Source organism: Silurus meridionalis, chromosome 9, assembly GCF_014805685.1.
Source record: "Silurus meridionalis isolate SWU-2019-XX chromosome 9, ASM1480568v1, whole genome shotgun sequence".
In the NCBI taxonomy this organism is placed as follows: domain Eukaryota; kingdom Metazoa; phylum Chordata; class Actinopteri; order Siluriformes; family Siluridae; genus Silurus; species Silurus meridionalis.
This window is the reverse complement of record NC_060892.1, coordinates 1870731-1891431: the sequence shown is the minus strand read 5'-3', so window position 1 is coordinate 1891431 and position 20701 is coordinate 1870731. Positions and strand designations below refer to the sequence as shown.

At 39.0% G+C, this 20701-nt stretch overlaps 1 protein-coding gene across 1 annotated transcript; it reads left to right on the top strand.

Moving 5' to 3' along the window:
• The first annotated feature begins 4524 nt into the window (after positions 1-4524).
• LOC124391331 (guanine nucleotide-binding protein subunit alpha-11-like) lies at positions 4525-18855 on the top strand. Its single transcript, XM_046857838.1, has 8 exons — positions 4525-4840; positions 5879-6034; positions 7153-7337; positions 8593-8747; positions 11431-11559; positions 13311-13440; positions 14620-14773; positions 16613-18855. Exons 2-8 carry the CDS (start codon positions 5884-5886, stop codon positions 16813-16815), a joined length of 1107 nt encoding a protein of 368 aa, XP_046713794.1. The 5' UTR covers positions 4525-4840; positions 5879-5883; the 3' UTR covers positions 16816-18855.
• The last annotated feature ends 1846 nt before the right edge of the window (positions 18856-20701 follow it).

The window sequence follows — 20701 nt, the reverse complement described above, 5'->3', positions numbered from 1 at the left end:
TTAAGCATATCTCAATAGAGTTGGCTTTGTGCACAGGGGCATTGCCATGCTGGAGAACCATAGATGGCTGGAAATGTCAGGTGTTTCAATACCATTGTGTGTGTGTATGTGTGTGTATGTGTGTGTGTGTGTGTGTGTGTGTATATATATATATATATATATATATATATATATATATATATATATATATATATATATATATATATATACAGTACAGACCAAAAGTTTGGACACACCTGCTCATTCAAAAAGTTTTCTTTATTTTCATGACTATGAAAATTGTAGATTCACACTGAAAGCATCAAAACTATGATTTAACACATGTGGAATTATATACATAACAAAAAAGTGTGAAACAACTGAAAATATGTCATATTGTAGGTTCTTCAAAGTAGCCACCTTTTGCTTAGATTACTGCTTTGCACTCTTGGCATTCTCTTGATGCCTACTTTGAAGAACCTACAGTATGACATATTTTCAGTTCACTTTTTTGTTATGTATATAATTCCACATGTGTTAATTCATAGTTTTGATGCCTTCAGTGTGACTCTACAATTTTCATAGTCATGAAAATAAAGAAAACTCTTTAAATGAGCAGGTGTGTCCAAACTTTTGGTCTGTACTGTATATATATATATATATATATATATATATATATATATATATATATATATATATATATATATATAATACTATATGTGCTATGCTCCATACACTCTATTAAAGTGTTGCCAAGACAGACAATTTTCAGTTGTAACTGTGCACACACATTGCTGTTGTTACACAACACTGCCACCTTAACAGCTTAGCTAACAAACAGAAAATGTGAATAAGCAACCTGTGTTTGGAAGTTCCATATTCATTCGGGCTCGTCTGTCCTGCATGGTGATGTTCCCAAACCAAGAAGTGATGCAAGTGTAGAAAGTCTTTAGCACCAGAGAGGGTAGTTTAAAGTCCTTTAGGCGTCTCAGATGGTACAGACGCTGCCAGGCTTCTTCAACAGAGTTTAGATGTGTCAGGTCCAAGACAGGTCCTTTCCCAAACTGTTACCACAAAGTCAACAATTTAATAAGAGATTTTTGGATGTGGGCGCATTCCATTTTCTCTTCACTTGAACTAGGAGACCCAAACCTGTTCCACCATGAGAGTGCCATTGTGCACAAAACCAGCTCCATGAAGATATACCTTTATGGATTGGAGTGTAAGATCTCCTGCTATAGAACTTTGACCTCAACCCTATTGAACATGATGGACAGGATGTGAACGCTGACTGCACCCCAGGCCTCCTCACCTCACCTACACCAGTACCTGACTTTACTATCACCCTTGTGGATGAATGAGCACAAATCTCCCCAAAGACATTCCAAAATCTAGTGGAACAACTTCCCAGAATAGTACTTGCATACCCATCAGCAGGTCCTGATGGTTTAAGAATTGAAACTAGCTTGTTGTGTTTAATCATGCGTAGGTTTCCTATAGTCAGTATCCTATAATGACATACAGTACAAGGCAAAATGCCCAGTGTTGAGTTATGACAGTTCATCACTGAGGCTGTACTGTGTACACACATCAGCACAGGCAACTGATTATGTATCTCACATTTACTGTCATAAAAGTTTCAAACCTCATTTTAAGTAGCTGCAGCAGGGAGTAAACATTTTAGAGCAAGTTCATGTCTTTGTTATTGGTTATAACTTGGAAGCTGGAGAATCTGTTCTTATGGAAAATACTTACACATTGAAAGAAATGAATGTGATGTGGTTGTAGAAACACTAACTGCCCCCTAACAATAAAATCTACATTCAATAACAATATATGAATTGAATTCATGCTGCATCTGGTTTATAATCACACACGCCATAAGCGCTCAGTTATGGACATATTCCTCAATATTTGGTCGCCATCATTTTAAGGAAATATGTTGAACCAAAATAATGGCACTGATAACTGAATTTAATCATCGTCAGCTGTAGTAAATAGTAAAGAGCAAGCGTACGTATGCCAGATCAGATGGAAAACGCTCACACTGGGTTCTACACTCCAACCCACTCCAGCAATCTCTGATTGACCCTTCCTTACAATACACGTTTTATCACACTGGTTAAATAGAAATCAACATGTCATATTTTCAATATCTGTATAAACAAAGACTGAGGTATAAAGTAAGTATTTATTTATTATAAAATGAGTCAGAACACTATGGGCTTCTGTGTGTAGAGTATCAGGTTTGTTTAGTTGCTAGTGAGCAGAGACACAGGAAAGGGGAGGGGTGTGAGCCCCCTGCTGGGCAAAACATTCACATCGCTTCACCACAAAATTGCTCTAGAAATAAATTTAATTACAGCTAGAGATTTTTTGATATGGAAAAAAACGTAGCTGTGTGGAATAAAGTTCATAAGTTGGGGTTAGCACTTTATGAACTCAAGCTAACTTCCAACAAAATGCCTTTTAACTATTTAAACTAATATATATATATATTACAAAGCCAAATTATACAGAATGCCACAAATTGAGCTAAATTAGATATAGCTGGTTGCTATTTTTGGTCCAGGTCTACAAATGCTGTAAATCCCCCTTACACATATCTGCTTACACGTGGCCCATTTTGGCGGTTTTATGTCAATCCAGGGAAGAACAGCAGTGTAGCTTTAGCTGCCTCACAGCTCCAGGGTCCACAGTTTGGTCCAGAGCTTGAGTTACACTGTGCAGTGTAGTCTGTCATGTTTCTGCTGGATTCTCTGGTTTCCTCCTACCTCCCAAACCAGGACAGGTACTTTGGCCTTAAAATGGCCATGTCTCTATATCTAGCTAACTGGTTAAGACTCTGAGTTACTAAATAGAAGCTGCCAAGCTGCCACCCTTTGGTCCATGAGCAAGGCCCTTAAACCTCTCTGTCTTTATTTACAAGCTGGTATATATCAAGAAAAAATGACACTGTGCTGTAATGTATATGTAACAGGTAAACGCCTATTTCTTTTCCATATGGTGCCTTACAATGGACTGACCATCGTACCTGGGATCTATTCACACCTCATGCCTATGTTTCTGAGAGAGGCTTCGTATCCGCCAGAACTCCCAGATAAAGTAGTTATTGAAGAAGAATGAATACATCAATCCTGCAGCAATCAATCTTATTACTTTCTCCTGGTATGTGCAGCGATGGTCATGACACCTTCTTCCAAGATCTAATTACACAGATAAAAATATATCTTATACATAATACATGATATGTTCCATAGTTAGAAACAGTGATTGGACTTCACTGATTTATGTATGAAATCAAACCAAATAACAAAAATAAAGGTTTCCCAATGTGTCACTGGTGTGATAATGGACCTGTTGTGTACCGAGTGTTTATCTTTTACCTGGAAAGCCACATGTGGTTTATGCAATCATCAAGATTGAAGCATTTATATGACATTGTATTTATGGGTACACTGTATTCACGTTTTAGAGTCAAAGATATTTACATTTATGGCATTTGGCAGACGCCTTAGACAACTTACAGTGATCTCAGTTATACAGACGAGCAATTGAGGGTTAATGGCTTTGGGAAAGAACCCAGGAGCTTGGTGATTTAAATCAATAAATTTTTATTAGTAAAGCATTTTTAATAATGGACATTGTCGCAAAACAGCATTTTAAGATGTCATGAATGTCATGGTTCCTCTCAAGGTTTCTCCGTTATGCCGTCTCGGGGAGTTTTTCTTTCCACAGTCGCCACCGGCTCGCTCATCAGGAACAAACTTACTTATAAAGAACATCTTAACTTTTAATCACCACATTATCTGTGTAAAGCTGCTTTGAGACAATGTTCATTGTTAAAAGTGCAATACAAATAAAAATGAATTGAATGAAGTTGTTTAAAAGAATGTATAAGTTTAGTGCCTATACGTTTGTTAGTTATAATTGGTATAAAAGTTTATCCATATTGAGCGAGCCAGTGGCGATAGTTGCATGAAAAAAAAACTCTCTTGAGAGGAACCAAACTCAAGAGAACCCATTATCCTCCTCAACACCAAATGACAGTTAAATCATTGTTGGGGTGTGCAGTGATTCAAATCAATGACCTTCAGATCAGAAGTCCAACATCTCATCCACTGATCTCTGACTTTCACACAAATATATATATATATAAACCGAGGTGTGAAAGGGTGTCCTCCTCAACACCAAATGTATATTTATAACAGTTAAATCATTGTTGAGGTGTGCAGTGATTTGAACCAATGACCTTCAGATCAGAAGTCCAACATCTCATCCACTGAGCTCCAACTTCCAAACAAATATATTAAAAAAACACAAATATGAAAATAAGAGTTGGAGTAGCAACCAGGGTGAAAAAGTGCTGAGGAACCTCTATATCTGATTAATTGGTTATTGGTTATTGATTAATCACTTTGTGCTTTGCAGGTGAGAGAAACCTTTGGCCAATACTCCAACTTCCATTCCCTTATCTGAGTAAGGCGGTGGCCTGGAGAAAGCTGAGAGTATCCGAGCACAGTCACGTTGTTCTCAGTGAGAATGGGGTGAAGTCTAACAGGCTTAGCGCTGAAGAGCAGCTTCACTCCCACGAGTCGCATTCCTGCGATAGGCATCGGGAGCAGCCGCGCGCGCATACCTGTCATATTCCTCACCAAATGCTGCACTTCCGTGTCATGTTGGTCTGCTGACCGACAAGAATGCGTACGAACTCGGTGAATATCAGCGCTTTCGGTCTTTTCCATGAAGACTAAAAAAGTTCGTTTCGGACCACACTCCAGTTCACCTGAGCGCGAGATGGATCGTGTTTCCCACCGAGACTCCCAGACCGCCTAAGCTCCCGGAACAGGTGTGACTGAAGGTGAGTGATTTTTGCTCCATTTGTCTGTCCGACCATCTCAGGGGACTGTTTTCTACACTTATCAGAGCACATCAACCTCAATTATTTACAATGTAAATCGTCGATTATTTTCTTCCTTGTGTTGGAGCGAAGATCTACCATCGATCCCCGTCTCACAAGCTACTCCTCCACACACCAAAATGGCACCCAGAAGAACCAGCGCCATCAACTTCACCAGCAACCAAAAACATTGCATGGAAACACGTAGGAATTATGAAACGAAAACAACAACAACAAAACAATCGCTCTCAGTTTCTCCATAAAGAACTCCTCCGTCTGCTCTACTGTTCAGTGAGCACCTGAAGTGTTCAAATGAACCCAAGTGGAAACAAATGAGAGTTTACTACAACACTGAAGATGTTCATCAGACACCCCCTTTTACACCTCCTGAACCTTACAGAAATCATGTAGACCTGATCAGGTGGATCTGCTTTTCAGAGAATTTCCAGGAACTCTTTGTTTACTAATAAAGGAAACAATCCAAACCAGTGGTATAGAGAACAACACCGGGTTGATCATCTGCATGTGATACTATAATCTCATGCCCTGGAAGATGATCACGAGAAGAGTGAAAATCATTGTGTGTGTTTTTTTATTTTTTTAATTCCAGTTTAATTTAATGTAGGTGAGCCGAGCATGTGTGAACAGGCATTTTTAAATAAATCGGATCATTTTTCCCTATGATAAAAAAAAAAAAAAAAAAACAGAGTGAATCTGGACCCGATATTGTTCTGAAATTAGGAACACTGTTTAACTGTTATTTTAATTTTTTAATCCATCAAAAAAACAATCTTGCAGTTTAGGAGCTCGTATGAACTGTCCAACGAATACAGCGAAAGATTTAGGACAGGTATATAATTATGGGTGTAAGGAATGTAACTCCCAGTGTGAGGGATTGGGAGTTATAGGAGTCTGGTTTTCAGCCCTTGGCTCGGTGCCTGGGAGACGTGCACTGAACAATGACGAGAATTTTTTGACATCTGACCTGTTATGTTTTAGGGAAGATGGAGGGCTGCTGGAGATGGTGCTACCAAACCTGCACCTGCTGTCTGAACGAGGAGCAACGGAAATCAGTCGCAATAGACAAGGAAATCAAGAGGATTCTGGCTGAACAGAAGAAAAAAGAGCGAAGAGAAATTAAAGTGCTCCTACTGGGTAATGAGAAATCCAGAGTAAATTATTTTACACGTAGCCACGTGATGATAGCTGAGGAATCTGTCTGAGTCTGTTGAGTAAAACTGTGAGCTGTGAATTCATTTCTGAAGTAGAATATCTCATAGGGGGTTTTCTTCATGGAAACATCACCCCGTGACCTTCACAAGGGAAATGACATCACCACTATTATTATTATTATTATTATTACTATTATTATTATTATTTGTCATGTTGCTAGCAGACTAGTAATAAGTAGATTGTAACAGTTCAAACAAGTGTAGTTTCACAAGGAAGCGGAAGTGTGGTTATCACAAGAATCGTAACTATTAGGCAACAGAGACGGTGTCCTTTACATGATAAACATCCAGTTCTCATAAAGCCGATAAGACGAGTGCATAGCATGAACAGGTAGACGAGAAAAAAAAGAGGAGCCGATCGTGTGTTTTTCTAAGTAGTCTGACGGTGCTGTCATGATGCCATGACGCTGTGGCTTATTTGATATGATAGAAGTTGCTTGCTCGTGTCATTAAGCAAATATTTGCTCGTTTAAGAAAAAAAACAGTGGACAGCCGAGGCAGCTGTGATTCCTCAAAAACACACCCCGGTCGTGCGGTTCTGTGTTCCTCTGTAATTACACAAGCGGTAGATTAACTACATAAATTGGAGCGAAATATAAACATGTGCTTAATCAAACAGGGAAAAGGACTGGGTGGAGTAGGTTGATTTCTCAACACCCCAAATTCCTGGTGTAAAAATGCCCCGTTTAACACGCCCTGCCCTGCGACAGGCTTTTTCAGTTTGTCCGCCTGAACACCTCCACTGTTCAGCTGCTTCATTCTCAACAGGATAGTTAACATTCCAATGTGTGCATGATGTGGGTCTGCATTCAGCTGATGCAAATACTCAGCACTTTCTTTCTTTCTTTCTTTCTTTAGTTATTTACTTATTTACTTATTTATTTATGATTTGGGCTACTTTTATACCTGACCCCTGTTTTTCTTTATTCTGTATTTTATCTTATTATAATTTTCATCGAATTTAATTTCGGTATTTAAGTTGAATTCGGCTTCTCTGTATCTACATTTTGTCTTTCTGATTTTCCTGTTGCTCGTCGCTAGGCACGGGAGAGAGTGGGAAAACTACCTTTATCAAGCAGATGAGGATCATCCACGGCAAGGGATTCTCCGAAGTAGACAGACGCACCTTCACCAAACTGGTTTATCAGAACATCTTTACAGCAATCAAGGCCATGACAGCTGCCATGTCAACCCTCAGGATTCCCTACGCCAACCAGCAGAACGAGGTCTGAAGATCCTGTGACTGTATTTTAGATCTGAATATTTTGAATGAGATTGAGCGATCGGTTTAGTCTGATTTGTCTGACATGAAAGTACTGATGAAAGTTGTTGAAGCTTTATGACACAATAATGAAGCATGGAGTACAGGTTAGTATATTTATATTAACAGGATTTGGCAGATGCCCTTACCCAGAGCAACTTAACATGAACCTGGCTCAGGGGCCCAGCAGTGGCACTTAAACTCACAACCTTCTGTTCAGAGGTCCTCTGTCCACTGGGCTACCAATGTCTGAATAAATGCACACAAATGCTGTAAATGTACATTTAAAGATCCCCAGAGAACTATGCTGTAGAAAATTTATATAGAATATCGAAACACATTCAACCACCCCATCTCCTGTAAGCGAAATCTGCATGGCCTGCAGATAAATAACTCAGCTTTCATCATCATACTGCGGTTACCAAGCAAACAGGGTGAGTGAAGGCGAGCACTTTCTTCCTCTGAGACACTTAAACCCACCAGTTACATTTGTTCTAACTGTTGCTCATGCTCCCATTGTGTTCCAGGGCAGCATAACTCACTCTGAGAAAAGCTATCTGCCCTCTTCCACATACATGAACCTACAGACACTCACAATTAGCTTCTCTGTGAATGACAGGAGAAAGAGATTGAGAGATTATCTCATCCCATCCCATTCCATCCAGTGTCCATGGTCCATTCCTGGAATGAAGTGATAGTCTGTTCACACAGATTCATTTTTAAATAAACAAATAAATAAATATTATATATGTACATAGGTTTGAGGACACCTGAACATATGTGCATTTTGAACATTCCTACCATTTCATCTCATTTAATCGGGTCGAGGTCAGCATGCCGCTCAAGATCTTCCACTCCAACCCATATCTTCATGGAGCTGGCTTTGTGCACAGGCATATTGTCATGCTGGAACAGGTTTGGGTCTCCTCGTCCAAGTGAAGCACATCCAAAGACATACAATACAATCGTGTTCCTCTGAGTTTGTGGTAACAGTTTGAGGAAGAACCTCATATGGCTGGGAAAGTCAGGTGTTCCAATACTTGTCCATACAGTGTACAGCAGACCTGTGTATCTGCAACTTCACACCTAGTGATAGACTCCAGAGACCCACAGAAAGCCTGACCTAGATAAAGCACCGACTGAAGATGAACAACGAATGCCTATATACACTGATTGTGCACCTTATTTATTTTTGAATGCTCCTGTCTCAATATCTGTAGGCACATGCTCAGAAGGTTCAAGCTGTAGATGTCCATCATGTAGCCCACCTGGATCGAGGTTACGTGGATGCTATTCAGTCTCTGTGGACCGACACCGGAGTTAAAATCTGCTACAGTCGCCGGCGAGAGTACCAACTCCTGGACTCTACTGAATAGTAAGTTCTGTTTAATTCATTGCAGGAAAACTGATCACAGTCATTCTTGTAGAGAAGCACTAGAGCTGCAGATAAATTGGGTAACACAATTTTTTGTCCACGCACTTGATTGAGGATCGTTATTTAAATCGAGGAAAGTACTGATGATGATCACTGTTGGTCTCAGTGATCTCAGACAGTTTCATTTGGAAGCACCAGAAGCATTAAATTGTCATTTTCACAAAGTTTTGTGTATATATATATATATATATATATATATATATATATATATATATATATATATATATATATATATATATACACAGAAGCAGATATTACCACCAGATGGCGCCACATAGCTGCTCATGAAACCCAAGATCACTCCACAGGAGCAGCTTATCATCTTCAGTGCACAATGAAGATTTTAGAAATTTTTGGAATTACCATGCATTTCGGAAGCATTGGAGGAGTTCATATGTGCACTTTCTATTGAAGTTCAACTTTAAATGTACACCCTTAAGCGTGGAAATTCTAATTCAGGTCTTTTTATAGGTGCAATCAGATTTGTGTGCAATCAGATTTGTGTGCAATCAGAGTAACGAGGGATTTGATTGTAGTTATTTTTGTCACATTTTATGCCACTGCAGGTTTTCATCATATTTCAATCAGTGCATATGGATCTGTTAGTTTGGTAGGGTGCAGTACAACAAGAACCTGCTCCATAGAAAAGCTCCATAATGGTCCTTAGGAATAACACATTTTTGCATATTTGCAATATACACCATATAAACAAAAGTATGTGGGCACCATTTTCCAGCCTTATGTGGTCTTGCCAAACTGTTTCCACAAAGTTCGAGGCACACACTTGTACAGGTTGACTTTGGATGCAGTAGCGAAGTAGTAAGCTTTCCATTCACTTGTTCCAGCATGACAATGGCCCTGTTTACAAAGCCATCTCCATGAAGATAGAATTGACATGGTTTGGAGTGGAAGATCTTCTGCAATAGAGCTCTGATCTCAACCTTATTTAACACCTCTGGGACCTCACAGAACACCCTTGTGGCTGTATGAGTCTCCACAAATCTCCAGACAATCTAGTAGAACATCATAGGAGAGTGAAGGTCATTATAACGGCAAATAATGGACCAGATATGGAATGGTATGTTCAAAAAAGCACATCCCAATTGAGCAATCCTAAAATAAGGAGAACAATACAGACAGGACCTGCATGAGGTTGGGTTCTGGGTTCTCTACATTCCTCACACCTGTAGTTAAATGCGTTTTGGTTTATTAAAATGAGGTATGCAGTGAACTAAAGGATTATTAGAGCTCTAAGGATTCTAGTAAAAAGTACAAACAGCCAGCACATTTAAATAAATGTAGAGAAACAGTTCCTCATGGATTTTATTTTTGGATTTCCACATAATTACATAAATGCCTTTTCATGTACATGTTTTTTTTTCTTTCTTTTTAACAAACCCTCATGCACAATTACATAAGTTGTGATTAAACCAATACACAAGCTTGCAAATGGAATTGTTTATCAGATAATTAAATGCTACATTACTGATTATCATCTAATTTCCTGTAATGGACAGAGCGAGGCATTTCCCTGTTCGACGTTAGTGCTAGGTCTTTCCCCATCACCGACTTGCTTCCTGGATTTCTCTCTTTTCTCATTCTCTCTCTCTCTCTCTCTCTGTCTCTCATCTTTCATCATCCAGTTCTCAGAACTCTTTCGTGATAAGAAACACAAACAAATCTTGGGTAACATTTAATTAAAGCTGGCAATGCCATTACAACCCAATTCACCTTTCAGCTTCCGTGTGTCCATCTGTTTTCACATAAACCATCTGATCGTTTTTTTATACACGTGATAAATAATCTTTTTGTTATTGTACCTCATCAAAGTGTTTATTAATCGCTTGTTTCATTTACATATTCAACCACTTGTAATCATCAATTAGATACAATCAACACAGAAATCAAACAGCTGCCAAGAATTCCGGCTTATTTATCCTATTTTTATATTATTTTTTAAATGATATGCAGCCAAAAATTATCCAACATTTATTTTATTTCTCTCTGGCTATTCAGTCTCCTCATTATACATTCATATGAAGTGATTTTAATCATCTCATCAATACAAATTTTTACTTCAGAGGGAATTTGTGATGGAGGTGGGAGCTCTGGGGGTTAAGGTTCTGGGTTACTGATTGGAAGGTCAGGGGTTTAGGTTCTGGTATCACCACAGCTGCCACATTTGGGCCCTTTATCAAGGCTCTAAGAAAGTATTTCACTGTGCTGTTAAGTACCTATAAAGCACCTTTCTTTCCAGTTGCATGAGATCATCCCAGCAGCTGCAATACAACCAATCTTGATCAGAATAAATGTATTTTGTGCTGTTGCTATGATTTATCTCTAAGAAGGCATGGTCATGGTTTCACAGGTAAAGTGAGACCTGTCACTTTCTGGGATTATCATAATATTTATTCATTAGGGAGTTGACGTGAACTGTTACTGTGACATAAGAGTCACTGCGTTTCTGTACACCATGTCTGATGTTTTAAGGAAACCCGTATAGTTTCATAGCAGAGCTATTGGAGCTTCACTCCAGTTGATGAAATGCAAATATTTATGATAGGAGTAGTTCAGGATGAGGACTGAGAATCACTCATGCATTCTAATAACCATCCATCTGCAGCTTCATGTCCAGTCTAGAGCGCATCGCAGACCGTGACTACATCCCCACTGCTCAGGACGTACTTCGGGTTCGTTTTCCAACTACTGGGATCAACGACTACTCATTCGTAGTGGAAAAGATCACACTCAGGTAACAGCACACCACTTTCAATACACACTTTTAAATCAGAGGTGCCAGAAGGAACCGAATAGGGCTTTTTGCAGCAGTGCCATAGAAGAACCATGCTTGGTTCCTCAAAGAATCTTTTCAGTTTCCTTGTTAAACCCTTTCATAGAGAAGCTTGTCCAGTACAGTTCTTTGTAGAACCATTAAAAAGCAAATCCCTGACATTTATAATATTATGGAAGATCCAGCCAGTGTGTGACCTGCAGTACCGCGGCTGCTAATGATGTTCAGTGAAATCGCAGTGTCTGCTCCGCTGCCTGTTTACCTGTCATGCTTGATTTATTTTAATTATTTGCGACAGCATTAGAATTTCTCGGACACGCCATTGTGTCCAAGGACATTAATGTTCTCTGTCTACCCCATTTCCTCCGGTTAAATGGATGACATGATCAGACAGAGCCATTACTTTGCAAATCAATTCCAAAAACCTGTGGAGAAAAATAAATAAATAACCGAAAAAGCTGTCATGGCTGATGTACATCAACCATTTAATCGTTATTATTCGATGCCTAATGAGATGCTCATATTACTTATTCGTGCTGTATTTATTTCTCATAATGAGTGGCAGAAAGGGGGTGACTAAGTAACCTGTTTTGGGTTTGCTAGTTTAGCAAAAACATTAATAAAAAGCCATTAGCAGGGTAGGAATATACTCACGACATTGTACAGAAGTCTCAGAAGTCATTTCTCAGTAACAGATAATATCTGTTTAGCTGCAATTGATTACAGAGTTTTTTCAGGGTCACTAGGTTAGCCAGCTAACAGTGAAATTAGCATTTTCTGACTAGAAACATATTCGCTAAATTCACAATGTGAACTTTTTGCTAGATAGGTTTGATTAGATAGGGGTTTAGTCAGCTAAACACTTTACTAGCATCCTGCTTACTTGTTTGTATATGAGTAAGGCAGCTGTTAACTAGCTTAGTAAACAAACTACAACTAACTAGCGCCATGCTAGCTACATTTACAATTTGAATCAGTCTGTAGTAATATCTGTTCCTCTGCAGCTGATTATACAGAGTTTTATAAAAAAATGTAAAAAAAAAGTTGGCTAGCAATGAAAAAGACTAGCTCGATACCCACCTACATTGTATGGCCAAAAGTATTGGGACACCTGACTTTTACAGCCATATGTAGTTTTTCACCAAACTGTTACTTCTGTAAACTGTTATAACAATGTCTTTGGATGCGGAAGCATGAAATTTTCCCCTCGTACTAGAAGACCCCAACTTGTTTCAGCATGGCAATGCTCCTGTGCACAAAACCAGCTCCAAGAAGATCTGCTTTTTATGGGTTGGAGTGGAAGTTCTAGTGCTATAGAGCTCCAACCCTATTAAACCCTAACACGTGACTTTTCAAACATCCTTATGCTGTCATATCCTGAATGAATCTCCACAAAATCTAGTGGAACACCTTCCCAGAAGAGTGGAGGTCGTTGTAACAGCAAATGGACACAATGTAAAAAAAAAAAAAAAATCTTATGGTCAGGTGTCCACAAACTTTTGTCCATATAGTGTATTTGTGATTTAATCATTTTTACTGTCCACCAGAAAACTTCATGAGAAAATGATAATTTTTAGGACAACTTTTCGGATCAGTCAGATGAAGGTAGAAACCTGATGCTGATCTAATGTTCAAACTATATGCGGAAATCCTTCTACTTCTGTCTGCTTCTCTCGTTTCAATCCGTAACACACTTGTACACTCTGATACAGGATTGTGGATGTCGGAGGGCAAAAATCAGAGAGGAGGAAATGGATCCACTGCTTCGAGAACGTGACGTCGCTCATCTTCTTGGCTTCGCTTAGCGAGTACGATCAGGTCCTGGAGGAGAACAACAGTGATGTGAGTGGAAGAGTTTTTGCAGTAAAGCAGATTTTTCTTTTTTTTCCTCTGTTTTCTGTTGAAAAAAAAAGACTATTTTTAGTCTTATTCAGTTCCTTATTTTAAGGAAAATGACAGTAAGAAGATGAAGATTTCCTTTGAGCAAACAAATCTATAAATGTCCAGATATTCCACTTTATTCTCATAGAAATAAAGAACAGCTTTACACACTCTCAGCATCCCAACACTTCCTTTCTCCAAATATTTACCTGAAATACTTTGCAGTGCTTCGTCTAAAACTCGCCAAAGTTGTTCTTCACTAGTTGCAGATTTCTTTCTTTCTTTCTTTCTTTCTTTCTTTCTTTCTTTCTTTCTTTCTTTCTTTCTTTCTTTTTCTTGTGATGCAGTTAATCTTTCTTTCTTTCTTTCTTTCTTTTTCTTGTGATGCAGTTCATATTTCTTTCTTTCTTTCTTTCTTTCTTTCTTTCTTTCTTTCTTCTTTCTTTCTTATGATGCAGTTAATCTTTCTTTCTTTCTTTTCTTTCTTTCTTTCTTTCTTTCTTTCTTTCTTTCTTGTGATGAAGTTCATCTTTCTTTCTTTCTTTCTTTCTTTCTTTCTTTCTTTCTTTCTTTCTTTCTTTCTTTCTTTCTAAATAGCGCTTACAGAACTCAGACGTATGTTTACGCTCATCCTTTTGTTGTTTGGTGAAGTCGCTTTCAATACCGCAGTCCAGAAGGAACTGCATGTATGAAATGGTTGCCATGTTGATTCAGGATCCATGTGTGGGGGTGAGGCAGATGTTTTCTCCTGTTCTACATTTTACACAGGTTTTTCTGTTAGAGACCAAAAAAATATTTCGACGCTTTCTTGTGTTGAATAAATCTCCACAAGCACATTCCAAAATCTAATGGAACATCTTCCCAGAGGAATTGAGGGTATTGTAATGTGGAATGGAATGTTAAAAAATCATCAGTCTCGTGCTCAGGTGTCCAAAAAATGTGTCAATTTAGTGAACATTAAGTATTTTCAGGATTTTTTTCATTTGTAGGATGCAGTGTTGTGCCACATTTCCCATAGGGTTCCAGTGAGAATTGAATCTCTGAAGTTATTTTTATCAGTTAATGAAGTGATCATTGTGTATATTTCTGCCTGATACATTTTTTTATCCCAATTTCTTTCCAATTTATTCTGCTTTGCAGAACCGTATGGAGGAGAGTCTGACGCTCTTCTACACGACCATCCACTCACCCTGGTTCTCTAATGCCTCCATTATCCTCTTTCTCAATAAAATGGACATCCTGGCTGAGAAGATCAAAATTTCCGATCTGCAGAACTACTTCCCGAGGTTCCAAGGTACAACCAGCTAAAACGACACACACCTCCAGTTCATACTATTTTAGGCTGATAAGGAATGCCATGGCAAAAGATTGTGTTCACTTGTGTAGTGTGAAAGTGCTGTGAGTCACCTCATATCACCGTATCTCCAAACCCTCACCTTCCCATTTCTGTCTGTTACTCATGGCAACCATGAAATGCCCAGTGTTTTGCATCAGCAATCAGGCAGGAAGACTGACAGCCTGTTGTTATGATGGTAGAATTTTTCCAGCTCTCACCCATGACAGCTGTTCACATGATGGGATTTGTGGGGTGTGTTTTATATTCAGAGAGAAAAAGCCATGACATGAAGAGCCTTCATTAAATGTGCCGCGTGTCATTTTTTGAGCCCTCTGCTGCCTGTGATGTGAATTACAACTTCAGGAAATACATTGGCGAGCTTTTCCGTTCTCGTCATAACGCCAAGTTCACACGTACTTTGTGTGAAAGGATTGTGTATTACGTTTTCATATAAGACATCCATAAGAGAGCCGCAATATTCAAGCGATTATTTCTAGATAGATTTACATAATAAGATTCACAGACAAGACAGACATTATTATCTGACGTGAAATGTTACCATCACTTCCACACCAACAGCTGTTGAAATAGGAAAAGGACATATTGGATCTTATATTTCTCCACTTTAACATTTTTTCAAGTGTCATCCAGTGTATAGCCTTCATGTGATCACTTCTGCTTAAATACAAGCCCCCCCACATGCATAATGTAACAAATTTCTAACGTATTTCACAATAAAAAATACTTTTTTAGACTATAATTTTAGTTCTTTTTGCAACTCCTGTTAAATATTTCGCATTTCTTTGTCCCCGCCGGGCTTAAATTAATACGATGAATGCACAAAAATAGTAGTATACTATAATTATATGCTTTTATGCGCAAACAATAAAATATTCATGTCAATGTGTTCATTTTCACCATGAACCATGCAATGCAACTTCAGCATGTGCAACATGTGCGTTTTTTTCATATTCATTGCTATCAAAAGCAAAACATTTACTTACCCATGCACATGGTTGGTGGGTGAATCTAACAAATAATTAGGCTATTTGAATAGCTAGAAGTCGAGCGATAGTGGATCTGATAGCGAGGTTGGAATGTACGTGCCGATAACCGATTAATCAAACAAATGGATACTGGATAAAAACAAACACTGAATTATGAAAAAGTGCTACATTTTAGGAAATACATATAAATATATTCATAAATATAATTATATAATTAATAAATATTCAATTAAACATAGCGCTCTCAGTGCAGCACGCAAAATGCACGTGGGCGTCAGTGGTTCGCCTTTAGAGCCACTTGACTTGACTTGACTTGACTTGACTCCACTTTAGAGGAGATCCGCAACCTGAAAAACTATCAGTGTGGATTTTTGCAATCGGTGCCTCGACATCTATTAATAACTAAGGGGCATTTTATTTTGAAAGCTGACCTTTATTATCAAACACTGATATATTTCATTTAATTTAACTGGCATTGTTCAGGTGGCCGTTCCAAATGTGGGGCCATAGTGTTGGGCCCTGTGTCCTAACCTGTAAACATGGGCATAGAACAAATACACATTACGACCTTACTGCCTCTGTTGACCTTTTTTATGCAAAAAATTATCAGAATTATTCCAGTGTGTTTTTGAAATGCTATTATTATTATGATGCTTATATTTCTTAAAATCCCACATATTCCCTGCATTCAATCTATTAATCCAGTGTAAAGCTTTCACATTTCCATTAACGCACCTCCTACCGGATTTGTTGTTGGCTTTGACCCTGTTTCACTAAACTCCACTTACAGGTAAGAAACGGGACGCAGATGCAGCCAAGGAGTTCATCCGTGAGATGTACAAGCAGCAGGCGCAGACCCCTATGAAGAAGGAAAACAAGACCATTTACCCGCACTTCACCTGTGCCACGGACACCAACAACATCCGCATGGTGTTCAACGATGTGAAAGACACAGTGCTCATTAAGTCTCTGCAGGAATATGGTGTGCTGTGACCAGGCCATGACATGACTGCTTGTTAAGATTGTGGATAAACCCACCTCCCTTTCTTCATCTTCTTCTTCCAGTGTCATTTGTCAGACATTTGTCTAATAGTTTTGGGTGGTAGACATGATAGCTACTTCTCGAGATTTTGCAATAATGGAACAGACCAACATCTTGGCTGAAGAACTCGTAAAGAACTCATAATGGTTTCCCAGTCATGCATCAGTGAGGGATATTTTTTCTCTTCATTCTTGGCAAGGGAACGATTCTGCGGTGAAAATGAACGTTTTGCATTGGGATTGGTGCAGTGAAGACGTTCCACATACTAGACGGAGAGAAATCTGTAAGGACCTTTTTTTTTTTGTATATTAACGTCTCTTTAAATGATGCTGCATATTAAATCAACTGAATTTCTGGGGTTTTATGATTTCATGGTGTTAGTGTTATAACAGGACACATTGTTCAACTAGTTGACGCCTTTACACTCAAATATAAGAGTCTTCAATTGCTGCAAGGGCTCCATTTCTTCCTCTGGGACCAAGATCTTATGTCCTTATCTACAGGGACACTCCTTTGTATCAATTTCCTACTTTTGTTATCATTCTGTCTTTTTTTTGCTCTCTCCACTATACTCTATTTAACAAGAGTACAGATGCCCTCTGTATAATTAATATTTATCATATGTTCTTTGTATTGTGTCCTGTAAACGTTATAACTGTAGGTGCTTGGAATCCTTTGTGGCATGTAGAAAAGCTGAATTCGTATCAAATGGAGAGAAAATATCTCAAAGAAATGAAGGACAATCCTATGTGTCATCTGCTCACCTTTGAACCTATGAATGATTTATTTGTGACATTGAGAATAAATGTTTTTCTTCATTTTATAATATTAGTCAGTACCCTCCATTGAAATGCAGCAGACTATATGGACAGAAGTTTCTAGAAACCTGAGCATTCGATGTGTTTTTTGAACACCCTGTTCCACATTTTGTTAGCATTTACTGTTGATGAGCGACACTCTTCTGGGCAGATGTTCCACTAGATTGATTCATGAGGGTGTTAGTAAGGTCAGGTACTGATGTCGATGAGGAACCCTGGGGTTCATCAGTGCTCACATTCATCCTGTTCAATAGGGTTGAGTTCAGAGCTCTAGAGCAGGAGATCTTCCACTCCAACCCTTGTGGAGCATATCTTAATGGAGCTGGGTTTGGACACAGGTTTATTGTCATGCTGGAGCAGGTTTTGGTCTCCTCGTACCCAAGTACTGCTTGTGCCTCCAAAGACAATATAGTCTCTCCATTCAACCTATCACCATGACCACAGAGATCACACCTTTTTCTTATTCACCAGATGTACTCAACTTGTTCCTGTGTAATTGTTCTTCCGTTACATGATTCGTACGAACACTGGGGGGGACTTACATAAAAAACCCAAAGCTCTGGATGAAGGCAGGGCTCATCATGCTGTGTGAAGGCGATGCTACCAATTGCACTACCTTTATTTGTCAATTATAGTACAAATTATAATTCACTTAGCTTGTGATTAGATACCAGCACGGTTAATTATTTATCCTGCCCACAAAACTAAACCATCTGTTTGCAATGATGAACAATATTTCATGTTTACTGGTGTGTTTGTTTTCATAGTGCCTGATTTATGAGGGAAAAGGGAAACACATTTAACATGGCAGCGAGCAATAAGCTACATTTGTATAGTCTGTTTCATTAAACATTCGGTAGTGCACTGTATACGACCTGTTTAATATCGCTTTATTCATGTATCTGATTGTTTGTTTTTTTTTACCCGGAAGCACCTGTTTTATGTTTCAATATTTCCTTACATTATTACCTTGACATTTTTATAGAAGTAGTTTTTTTTTTTTAGTTAGCAGTTGCTGCTTTACCTTCATGACAAATTCATGTAAACTAGGTTTGGAATAATAGATATCCCACCACCAACACCACCAACACCACCACCACCACCACCACCTACACCACCACCGTCACCAACACCACCACCACCACCACCATCACCACCACCACCATCACCACCACCACCACCACCACCATCATCATCACCACCACCATCACCACCACCACCACCATCACCACCATCACCACTACCACCACAACCACCATCACCACCATCACCACCACTATCACCACCACCATCATCACCACCACTATCACCACCACCATCACCACCACCACCACCATCACCACCACCACCACAACCACCATCACCACCATCACCACCACTATCACCACCACCATCATCACCACCACTATCACCACCACCATCACCACCACCACTATCACCACCACCATTACCACCACCACCATCACCACTGTCACCCACTGACTAAACCGTTTTAATTCTGCTATGCTTTCCTGAAGTCTTTCTGGATGCAGGCCACATTTTTTTTAGAATATCAGTATAATATCAGTTACTGCCTAATACGCACTTTATACTATATGGATACAAGTTTGTAGACACCTGAGCATAAGAGTGGTATGTGCTATTTTGAACATCCTGTTCCACATTTAGTCTCCATTTCCTATTATAACAACCTCCACTTTTCTGGGAAGATGTTCCATCAGATTTTGTGGAGATTTTTGTAGTCGGCGTTCACATTCTTCCTGTTCAATAGGGTGGAAGTCAGAGCTCTAGAGCACGTCCTGTAAAGCATATCATAATATATCTGGCTTTGTGCACAGGGGTTTTGTCATGATGGAATCAGATTTGAGTTTTTTAGTGGATGTGAAGGGAAAAAATGTCATGCTAGCAGATCCAAAGACATCCTATGGCTGGAAAAGTCAGGTGTCTGAATACTTTTGTCCAGACTGCACAGCATATAATGTGACATGGGAAGCAGGATGTAATGTGGAACTGCTCTGTCAATTCAAAGTTACTCATCAGGGTACCACAGTACAAGTACATTGATATATATTTGAGTTTTTTGTATGTTTATTTCACCTCAGTCAAGATCTTTTTGGTCTTTGGTTCTTGGTATTTAATGTATCTGTATTTGTATAACACGTTCTGTCCCATTCCTCTGATGCACGTGAGACATAGAATCCCAATCCTCTCAGTTCTTCTAGCAAAACTGAAAACCCATGGGAGATATGTTCTACTTATTACGCTTTTCTATTTTCTATCCAAGTGAGGTCTACTGTATCGATGGGTCGTTTTCGAACGTATTACTTGTGGCCCTTGATGGAAATGACACTTTTATTGTTTCTTCATCCTGTACAAACCTGTGTTTAAAAATAAAATAAAATGATCAACGCACAGTCTTTCCTTTATCCCATTCTTCCACTCCAAGACTCCACACAAAGTTTCAACATTATTTAGTTTGATGTCATTTTCTTGTTTGTGCCTTCAAGAAAATACTCTCTGTATTTGCACTTCCTCACACAGGAGTAAACAGAAATGTCACCGCAAAAAGTGATAATGAAACGGATTATCCAGCTGCTCCTGTGCAAATAATCATTATATGAGCATCGGTGTGTTATTAGAAGCCTGTTTCGCTCGACCGGTGAGTCAGGCAATCTGAGTGTATTTATCGGGTGTATTTTTACAAAATACAACACAATTACAATTATTAGCTACATGCCAATTTTACACAGTACCTTCTTTTTCAAAAGTAATTGGACAAACCAACTTGATTATATATGGCAGATCTTCTTTCAGCTGCTCCCATTAGGGGTATCCACAGCAGATCATCCGTCTTAATACCCCCCCTGTCCTCTACATCTGCCTCTTTCAAACCAACTACCTGCATGTCTTCCCTCACCACATGGCCCTCCTCTTTTCCTCCTGCCTGCCGCCTCCATCCTCAGCATTCTTCTACCGAATATACACCATGACCAAACCACCTCAATCGCACCTCTCTCAC